Raw genomic sequence first — 9,922 nt, forward strand, 5'->3', positions numbered from 1 at the left:
TAAGTTGGTTCAAATCTTATTTATCAGAAAGATTTCAATTTGTTCATGTTAATGATGAATGTTCCACACAAACTGAAGTTAGTCATGGTGTAATATGTATAGACAAGGAAAATAAAGTTATGAAAAGTAACTAAACTACAGGTACGAGAAGTAACTAAAGCTTATAAAGTAACTAGAGTCTAAGACTCAAATCTTACATACATGTCATAACTGTTAGCCTAGCTTCATCAGGATGTCCACAGATGTTTTTGGTGCAACAGGATGTGATTTTGTGGTTTTGTTCCCATCAGTGTTTGTCACTCTGACCTGTGCATTCCGTTATGGTCGTGAGGACTTGGACGTCCTTGGGTTGACGTTTCGGAAGGACCTGTTTGTGGCAAACGTCCAGGCGTTTCCTCCGATGCCTGAAGAGAAGAAGAATCTGACTCGTCTTCAGGAACGGCTGATTAAAAAACTGGGAGAGCACGCCTACCCGTTCACCTTTGAGGTACTGAGTCTGAATCATGATACAATACTGAGACCATCCCTGTTTCAGTACCTTACTTTGAGACACATAAACATGTTTTTCTACAAACCCTTTTTTTTTTGTATCAGGCAACAAAACTAAAGTTACCAGATACTGAATGTAAACAAAAGTAGTACTCTGCTGTTTTTAATACTCAGGGGTCATTGCGTACCAAAAATACTGATGATTTCCATCTCTACTGCTTATCTGTGACCAGAATGTTTTATTTTCTTATAACGGTTTTCCAGACGATAGATACAGCTCTGTTAATTGTAAGTAAAATTACTTAGAAGGAATAGAGAAACTCGTTTATTAAAGTCTAAAATTTTGAGATTTGGCCACTGTTAAAAATAAATGATCAAATTATCCAGAGGTGTTTAACATGAGAGAGAGTCACTGATTTCAGAGGAACTTGCATTAAAAAAAAAAAAAAAACATAATGAAGATTTATATTCTTAATAAAGTGCATTCATGTTCAGATGAATTTAGGGGATGAGGAATTGTTTTACCTAAATTATTGAACAAATATGAAACTGTGTGATCAGAAAGCCAGTTGTCTCTGTTATTGATCGCAGACCTTGTAAATTTCAGATGAGGGGCATTTTTCTCTGACTTCTTGTGTCGGCAATACGTGATTGACAAATTAGTGGTAAGGTATAATGATTTAGATTTTTTTTAGATCAGACATTAAAAATACTTTTGGTCGTGGTTGGGGTGCGGATTGTGGTCTGGGAGGTGTACCTCCTGTTGGATTGTGGCTCAGGACCCACCTACCTGTGCTTCTTCTCAGTCTTTACTTTCATCTGTCAGAATAGTAAAAATATGTCTGATTGCTGGTAATTGTTGGTGCTGCACGTCTTCATAGACACAAAGCCCACAGAACCTTTGTTGTTGTTGTTGCTGTCCTGGTTTAAGTTAAGATGGCACTAACGACAAAGGCAGCCTTGGTTACACGAGCTCTCTTGTGTTTGTTGTTTTTCTTTGTTTTCTCGGTCTCTTGCAACCCATCCTGGATCACCTTTACCAGTGAACTGTTAAATATTGGACAACTCACACCGAACTACCTTTCTCCGATTTTTGTGAATGAAGAATGCTGTATGGACATTCTGATCAGAGGCGCAGCTGCCATATACGGGACATGGAAGAAACGCCAGCGCTTGCCACTTCTTCCAGGTGGAGCACCCTCCAAAACATCACTGGCTACAAGAATCCACCCCCCTGCTGAGGGGAGCCATCAACTAGCAGACGACCTGAATGTGTTCTACTGTAGGTTTGACAACCAACACTCCCCCCTCACCCTCCCAACCTCAGACCCAGCGGCCGCTCCCTCGATAATCACCAAAATCAAATCAAATTTTATTTGTATATCACAACAAAAGTCATCTCAGGACACTTTAGAGAGTAAGGTCTAGACCTTACTGTTATCACTATTATTACAGAGGGAAAACCCAACAAATCCCCCTTGAGCAGCTCTTGGCAACAGTGGGGAGGAACAACTCCCTTTAACGGAAGAAACCTCCGACAGACCCCGGCTCTTGGTGGGCGGCCTTCTGCCTCAACCGGTTTGGGGTGAGTGGATAGAGGAGAGACAAAAGAAGAAAAGCAACAAGACACAACAAACAATCAAACACTGGTCAGGTTGATGTGGCTGGTGACTGCTCATCAGAGACGTAGAGCTCCAGGGCCAGGGCAACCTGCAGAAAGGTACAGGGAGAGAGAGAGGACACACTATGGGAGAGAGGAGACACAAAGTTAGTAATGTGTAATGGTGGCATATAGAAGCATAGGGGGAGAGAGAGGACAGGAGAGGATAGGAGAGGAGAGAAACTCAGAGCATCATGCACCCCCCCAGCAGCCTAGGCCTATAGCAGCATAACTAAGGGAAGGCTCAGGGTCACCTGATCCACCCTAACAATAAGCTTTATCAAAAAGGAACGTCTTAAGTCTAATCTTAAAGGTAGAGAGGGTGTCCGCCTCCCGAACTGAGACTGGGAGTTGGTTCCATAGGAGAGGAGCTTGATAGCTAAAGGCTCTGCCTCCCATTCTACTTCTGTGGACTCTAGGAACCACAAGTAAACCTCCACTCTGAGAGCGAAGTGCTCTGTTAGGATGATAAGGCTCTACGAGGTCTTTAAGATACAATGGAGCCTTGTCATTAAGACTGTTAGTATGTTAGGAGAAGGATTTTAAATTCTATTCTGAATTTTACAGGCAGCCAGTGGAGAGAAGCTAATATGGGAGAGATATTAATAGTTGTGATTTTATTTGTAAAGAAGCTCATGAAGTCATTGCTGCTGAGATCTAAGGGAATGTTAAGCTCAACAGCACTGTGGCTCTTAGTCAGCCTGGCTACAGTGCTGAAAAGAAACCTGGGGTTGTTCTTATTTTCCTCAATCAGTGATGAATAAAATGCGGTTCTGGCACTATGAAGGGCTTTCTTATATGTTATTAAACTATCTTTCCAGGCTATGAAAAGCTCTTCTGACTTAGTGGAGCACCACCTCCTTTCCAGTTTTCGTGAAGCCTGTTTTAGGGAGCAGACCTGCGAGCTGTACCACGGGGCTAGCCTCCTCTGTTTCACTACCTTCTTTTTCAGAGGGGCAATGGTATCAAGTGTATTACGCAGGGAGGCTGCAGTACTATCAACAAGATTATCGATTTGTGTGGGAGTAAAGTTAAGGTGGCCTCCTTCCACTGTGTAGGCAAACGGCACTGAAGTCTATAATGATGGAAAAACCACCCTTCCCTCCTGCCCCCCACCTCTAACGATCTGTGAAAAGGATGTGCATTTTTCAACTCAACATACACTTGACTCTGACTAAAATCAGGCTTACCAAATGAAAATTATATTAACTAGCAGACGACCTGAATATATTCTACTGCAGGTTTGACAACCAACACTCCCCCCTCACCCTCACCACCTCAGATCCAGCAGCTGCTCCCCCAACAATCACCACCCTTCCCTCCAGCCCCCCCACTTCTAACAATGTGTGAAAAGGATGTGCGTGGCCTCTTTAAAAGACAAATGATCAGAAAGGCACCAGGCCCAGATGGTGTGACGCCCTCCTGCCTGAAAGTGTGCCCTGATCAGCTGGCCCCCATCTTCACATTTATCTTCAACAGGTCACTGGAGCTGTGTGAAGTCCACTCCTGCTTCAAACGCTCCACCATCATTCCAGTCCCCAAGAAACCCTCCATCAGTGGACTGAACGACTACAGACCTGTCGCCCTGACATCTGTAGTTATGAAGTGCTTTGAAAGACTGGTGTTGGCCCACATGAAGGACATTGTAGACCCCCTGCTGGACCTACCTGTCAGTGGACGATGCAGTGAACATGACACTGCATCACATCCTGCAACACCTCAACTCCCCAGGGACCTATGCACTGGCCCTCTTTGTGGACTTCAGCTCAGCGTTCAACACCATCATCCCGGACATTCTCCACTCCAAACTGACCCAGCTCACTGTGCCTGCCCCCACCTCAGGAAGCTCAGGAAGTCCGACCTGCCCCAGGAGCTGCTGATACAGTTCTACAGAGGAATCACTGAGTTTGTTCTCTGCTCACCCATCACTGTCAGACTGATCCCTCTCATATGGCTGCATTTTATTTTATTTTAGAAACACAGAGGGTCAGACTGAAGTGAAAGTTCTTGAAAATAATGTGAGGTTTGTTGATAGTGAATTAATTGTTACTGGCAGCATGATAAGTTTCTGTGGCCACCACACTGGGAGCAGCACAGCAGACAGACAAAAGGGTCAAAAAGGGGCTAAAGAAACATTAGAAGCCGACCTCGGCATCAGACTCCTTTACATATTTGTCCGTGTTTTTCCAGATTCCTCTGAACCTGCCGTGCTCTGTCACCCTGCAGCCCGGACCAGAGGACACCGGGAAGGTAGTGATGTTTTTATTTTTGACTTTTCCTCTGAGATTGTTTTTGCTTCATTGTCGTGTTCTGTCGTGTTGCTGTTCAGCTCCACGGGGGTTAAACGCCTGATCCTGGGCACCTCAACACCATTAATATTAATGCCTCTCAGCTCATAAACTAAAGAATCAGCATCAAAAATCAGTCACTACTATGCTGTCGTGTGTTCTCAGGCCTGTGGAGTGGACTTCGAGGTGAAAGCTTTCTGTGCTGAAAATGTTGAAGAAAAGATCCACAAAAGGTAAAAGAGAGTCAGCTGCAGTCTGGCCATCCACAGAATAAGAGATGAATTATGAATGAATGTGAAATCACTCATGCATTAGCCGCTTCCTGCTCAGAAAGCGAGAGGGCAGCTGCTGCAGGGTGAACACCTCGTTACTGACAGTGAATACACCACCAAGATCCAAATTGAACTTAAAAACACCCCCAAGGTCTTAAAATCAATATGCAGAATTCTCATCATTCAGTGTAGGAGCGTCTCTTTGATTAAATGGTTGCTACATCAGTGTTGCGTTGCTGTTGTAGGAACTCGGTGCGTCTGGTGATCAGGAAGGTTCAGTACGCTCCGGAGAAACCTGGTCCTCAGCCGACAGCAGAGACCACCAGGCAGTTCCTGATGTCCGACAAACCTCTGCACCTGGAGGCCTCTCTGGACAAAGAGGTAACACCTAAGTGCTGTATCCATGCAGTTCAACCTGCTGGGGGGGGTGAGTTTGAGTATTTTCCCATAAATGTGCCAGTACTCCAGAAAAAAACTCATTAGTTCTGTCACAGAAAGTTAGCTGGCAAACGTATTGGTAAGAAATGCCCCCAAATAATCACTTGGTCCAGCAAGGTCACTCAGTCCTGATTTTGAGCTAATGATGACCAGAAACCTGAGTGCATCTGCCTGATGTCTCACAGATCTACTACCACGGGGAGCCCATCAGCGTCAATGTTCATGTCACCAACAACACCAACAAGACCGTGAAGAAGATGAAGATCTCAGGTAGGTCACAGCACCGTCTCTTCACCTCTCTCTGGATTTGTGCAGCGGCTGAGTTGTCACATTAACCGCTGGTTTGTGTTTCCGCAGTGCGACAGTACGCAGACATCTGCCTGTTCAACACGGCTCAGTACAAATGTCCAGTGGCCACCGAGGAGTCAGAGTGAGAGTTCTCTCTTTGTTCATATAGTGCTGGACAGAACAAACACCAAAGTGATGTAGAAGACTGTTCACAAAACAGGCTCACCACACAGTCCATGCAGAGGCTGCTTTGCAGATTTGACTGTACCACATGATCTTGGTCATGCTGCTCCACCAGCTTCTCGCTGCACAGAACATGTTGGAGCTGTTTGCTTTTGCTAATTGACAAATCAACCTCCATAAAACTGAGTTAAACATAAAGAGCCCTGACACTGATGACGTACTCGTAATCAGAAGCTTTCATAAAATATTTTTCTCTCTTCAGTGACTTTGTAGCTCCCAGTTCAACGTTCTGCAAGGTTTTCACCCTCACTCCTTTTCTGGCCAACAACCGAGAGAAACGAGGCCTTGCCCTGGACGGGAAGTTGAAGCATGAGGACACCAACTTGGCTTCCAGCACCTTGTGAGTCCCAGAAACACCTGTGGTGCCTTTCAGGCCTGTAGGAGACTGGGAAATTCTCATCAGACTTGTTTTCTGTCCTCAACAGGTTAAGAGAAGGAGCCAATAAGGAGATCCTCGGTATCATTGTGTCGTACAAAGTCAAAGTGAAGCTGGTCGTGTCGCGAGGCGGGTCAGTACGGCATCTTTGTGACTTTGTAGGACATTTCTTTGTTGTTACTGACACTGTATGTTGCTCTTGTTCTGGAACTCGACATGTTATGTTAACTTATGATTCACATTTTTGCTGCTGAGTTTGTGTGATTTAGTCTGAAACATTTGGATGCACTGATTTTAAACAGGCTCACTAAAACTAGACGGCATTAATGGGATGAACAGAAAACTGATGAGATCACACGGAGCTGGCTTTAACAGCATATCAGTAGAAATGAGTAGAAACACGGTGCTGCTGCTGTGATGCTGAAGATGTTAAATGTTTATTGATTTCAGGCTCCTGGGAGATCTGGCAACGAGGTAACCTTTCTATCTTGTCACCCGAGAACACACTGATACAAACCACACAGTGAGATTTACAAAGGTCACCTGAACATCTCATGGTGGCAGGAGCCCAATCACACAAATAATGTCTTTAATAAACCTGCTGTGGATTATTAAGGTTTTTACAACGTCATTCATCTTTTTCAGTGACGTTTCTGTGGAGCTGCCCTTCACATTAATGCACCCGAAGCCGTTAGACGAATCCACATACAAAGACGGTGAGTCCTCTTTCCAGCATGTTCATTCCTCCTGGAATCTCAAACATCAAAAATAAAACTCAAGTCAAAGACAGTGCAGCTAAGGTTTACAAGTAAAACTGTTCATGTTGTCAGATTTCAGTGGCATTACTGTGCACATCAAAGGAACGCAGCTTTCTAATTGAGTGGATAGTTAACAGACTGAATGGAAACATGTTTTCTAAAATAATGCTATGCACACCACGTACACAGCAGTTTGTCTCTCCCCAGTTGTAAATGCATCATCTGCTCCTGCTCTTGACTACATAATAAATATTTAATAAGAATAGTAATATGCCAGAGATTAATATACTGGTTTATATTGATCTTTCAGGTACTGTAGATTTTCCTGCCATGAGATACAGCAGCTCCATGCACTGGGGCTTTACGTATTGTAGGAACAAAAAGTTTCAAATGAACCTTTACATAATACAGGATTTTGCTAAATTGTCCAATATCAATGTCCTGTGTGGAACAAGGGGCAGAGAAGGTGATGGACCGCATCTCTGCAAGTTCTGGAAAACAAAAATCAGTTATGTTCTATAAAATGAGCAGTGATGTGAAAGGTTTGTAGTGAAAATGTGTCTGATGTTGATGTAAATAATCATTTTAAGGTCACACATCTTTCATGGCAACACTGTTTCTGTCTTTCAGCTCCAGATGAAGCTCCGATCGACACAAACCTGATCGAGTTTGACACAAAGTAAGCAGCCGTCTCGCTCTGTCTGTTTCCCTGTCTCTCCCTCCTCCTCAGCTCATCCAGCTGCTGCCTCTCCTCTGTGATTTGATTGGCTGTGCTCTGGTTTACAGCGTTGGTCAGTAAGCCTGAAAGAGGAGAGGGTTTCCCTCCGCCTGCTGGAGCATTAACAGTGATGGACTCGTCTCCAGAGAATTAGCCTTAATGCGTCTTAATGACCACTGCTGTGTGAGCTGCAGGAAATGGGCTGTAAACTGGAAACTCATTCTCCTGTAAGCAGAGCCTTGGAAAATGAGTCCTGTGAGCAACTACCGGCAGCTCTGCACTTCATGTGTCATTATTTCCCACTCGTTAGAAAAACTGTTCACTGTTGCTATGTAGTATTGGATGTACTTTTAACTGTCACTGAATTTGATTATAAACAATTACCATTATCTCATAATTACCAGAAGAGGTTTTGTAACTATGAGACTAAGCCTTAATTACGAGATATGATCCTCCAGCTTTTTCTTTGAACGCTGTGTGCGTCTACCACACGCCTGCCTATAAGAACAAACGTGTTTGTTAATCTGCTGCACTGAACATTTACACTTGTGAGAGGGCATCACAACTATCACTTTTTTTTTTTACCAAATTGTACATGCGTGACAATAAAACAGGAGCAGTGTGGTCAGTGGGGCTTCCACTGGTTTGATGTGGATCCCACGTAGAATTCAGTGTTACAGAGAGAGCCGTGTTAATTTCTCTATCCCTGAGGGCTTGATTTGAGGCCTGTTGAACTTCTGAGAGAAGCAGCAGACAGGACAGCTTGCTCCATGTGCAGCATCCTGGGTGAGAACTGCCCCAGCATTCCCGCCACTGGAATCCACCTCCGCCTTGATTGGCCGGGAAAATCCGGTCCTATAAGCAGAGGAGAACTTTGGCTCAGTCAAAAGCATGCTGGCAGTTGTCAGTCCAGAAGAATGGCTGCTTTGGGCTGCACTAACTAACAGTGCAGTTTGTAATATCAGGCAGCACAGTAGACATATGTCTCTGGAAGGTGATGTAGCATTGGTCAGGTCAAAAGGCTATCGCTGTATATCGGAGGAAATACTGACATGTCTGTAGTGTGTGGAGTTAGCGGAACTTTCCAGTATCCTTTAAGAAGATCCAGCTTACCAACATAAGAAGCTGAGCCAAGATCATTGGTGCAGTCCTCAAGACAGGGGAGTGGAAATGAATCTGCCACGGTGACTGCAGTAGCCTTATAAAAGTCCACAAAGAAGCCAGGGGTCACCCAGCAAGGAGAGCTCCACAGACTACAGCATGGCTTGGCAAGTGAATTATCCAGAAGGTGCTCGACTTCCCCGTCATTATCGCTCTTTGTCACATTTACACAACAGCTGTGTTGCTTTTTTTGTTTTTAACGGGAGCTGCGTTGCTGACTTTTAATATCATGCTCCAACACTGTAGGGTGTGAAGGGACGTCTGATGCGCCTGACTGAGGCCTGTTCTGTATACATGGACCGGGAGAGGTGTGCAGACAGCAAATTGATTAATCAGTAGTCAGTCGCGTTAATCAATTAACACAGTGAGTTTTAACTACTAACAATATCGAACACCAAGTTACTTTAGTTACAAATGAAACAGAAATAACATTGTTTAAAACTGTGGAGCTTCCACGTCGGTCTGTTGCTGTTCAACAGCTGGTTGTGACCTGAGTGGCTTGTGTGTTGGTCACAGGGCTGCACAATAAATCGTTTTGTGAACATGATCCCTGTATGACCTTGTTCTCGTGACGATGATTCTGTCTTGTTTGCATTAGCAGTGAGACCCTTGCATAAAACTAAGCGCTCCCTTTTCCTCACCAAACTGCATTAACCAATCACCACAAAGTGACTTATTTCTGCCTCAGCTGCTATTTGGTGCTAACACCTAGTGCAGAATCAGGCTTCTCTTCCTGTCTACGGTTTGTCGTGTGATGTAATGCATTGCTGCTATTGGTTAACGCAGCTTAGCGAGGAAAAGGGAGCGCTTGGTTTTAAAGGCTGAAAACCATTATAAAGCCTCATCTGGTTCTTTCAAACCAGGAACTCCGAGGGACGACTCAGACCACTTAAGTATATAAAAAATATAACCGTGCTGGTTTATTCAAAGAGTCACAGGCAAGAATTCACACTTCCAGTCCAGAGATCTTCCAACCCCCAGGCTGCCAAAGCAGCCCGGAAACCCAAAAGACCCCGAACCAAGCATTGCTATACAATATTAATCCTTGCTGGGCTGTCGAACCGTGACGTCACCTGATATGCCAGCTTGGCAGCTGAGCAGAGCAGTAGACAAAACATGAAGAAAATAATGTGTGTGGCTGTTGTTTTCGTGGTGTGTATCTAAAACAATTTGACATAACATTACACATTAAGACAAATATTATGGTTACTTTTACCGTCATAATAACATT

At 44.3% G+C, this 9,922-nt stretch overlaps 1 protein-coding gene across 2 annotated transcripts in view; it reads left to right on the top strand.

Moving 5' to 3' along the window:
- arrb1 (arrestin, beta 1) overlaps positions 1 to 9,922 on the top strand; it is a 28,397-nt gene that overhangs the window by 12,026 nt on the left and 6,449 nt on the right. Inside the window, exons 5-16 of one of the 2 annotated variants that reach the window (XM_020586491.1) lie at positions 291 to 487; positions 4,340 to 4,399; positions 4,603 to 4,670; positions 4,955 to 5,090; positions 5,333 to 5,417; positions 5,505 to 5,577; positions 5,881 to 6,018; positions 6,104 to 6,187; positions 6,505 to 6,528; positions 6,700 to 6,770; positions 7,443 to 7,491; positions 7,599 to 8,082. In XM_020586491.1, the coding sequence (XP_020442147.1) occupies positions 291 to 487; positions 4,340 to 4,399; positions 4,603 to 4,670; positions 4,955 to 5,090; positions 5,333 to 5,417; positions 5,505 to 5,577; positions 5,881 to 6,018; positions 6,104 to 6,187; positions 6,505 to 6,528; positions 6,700 to 6,770; positions 7,443 to 7,491; positions 7,599 to 7,611 (998 nt within the window). In that variant the 3' untranslated portion in view covers positions 7,612 to 8,082. Of the gene's footprint in view, positions 1 to 290; positions 488 to 4,339; positions 4,400 to 4,602; positions 4,671 to 4,954; positions 5,091 to 5,332; positions 5,418 to 5,504; positions 5,578 to 5,880; positions 6,019 to 6,103; positions 6,188 to 6,504; positions 6,529 to 6,699; positions 6,771 to 7,442; positions 7,492 to 7,598; positions 8,083 to 9,922 lie in introns of those variants that run through there. The other variant, XM_020586490.1, reaches the window with a different exon arrangement.

Source organism: Monopterus albus, unplaced genomic scaffold (assembly GCF_001952655.1).
Source record: "Monopterus albus unplaced genomic scaffold, M_albus_1.0 scaffold410.1, whole genome shotgun sequence".
Classification (NCBI taxonomy): Eukaryota; Metazoa; Chordata; class Actinopteri; order Synbranchiformes; family Synbranchidae; genus Monopterus; species Monopterus albus.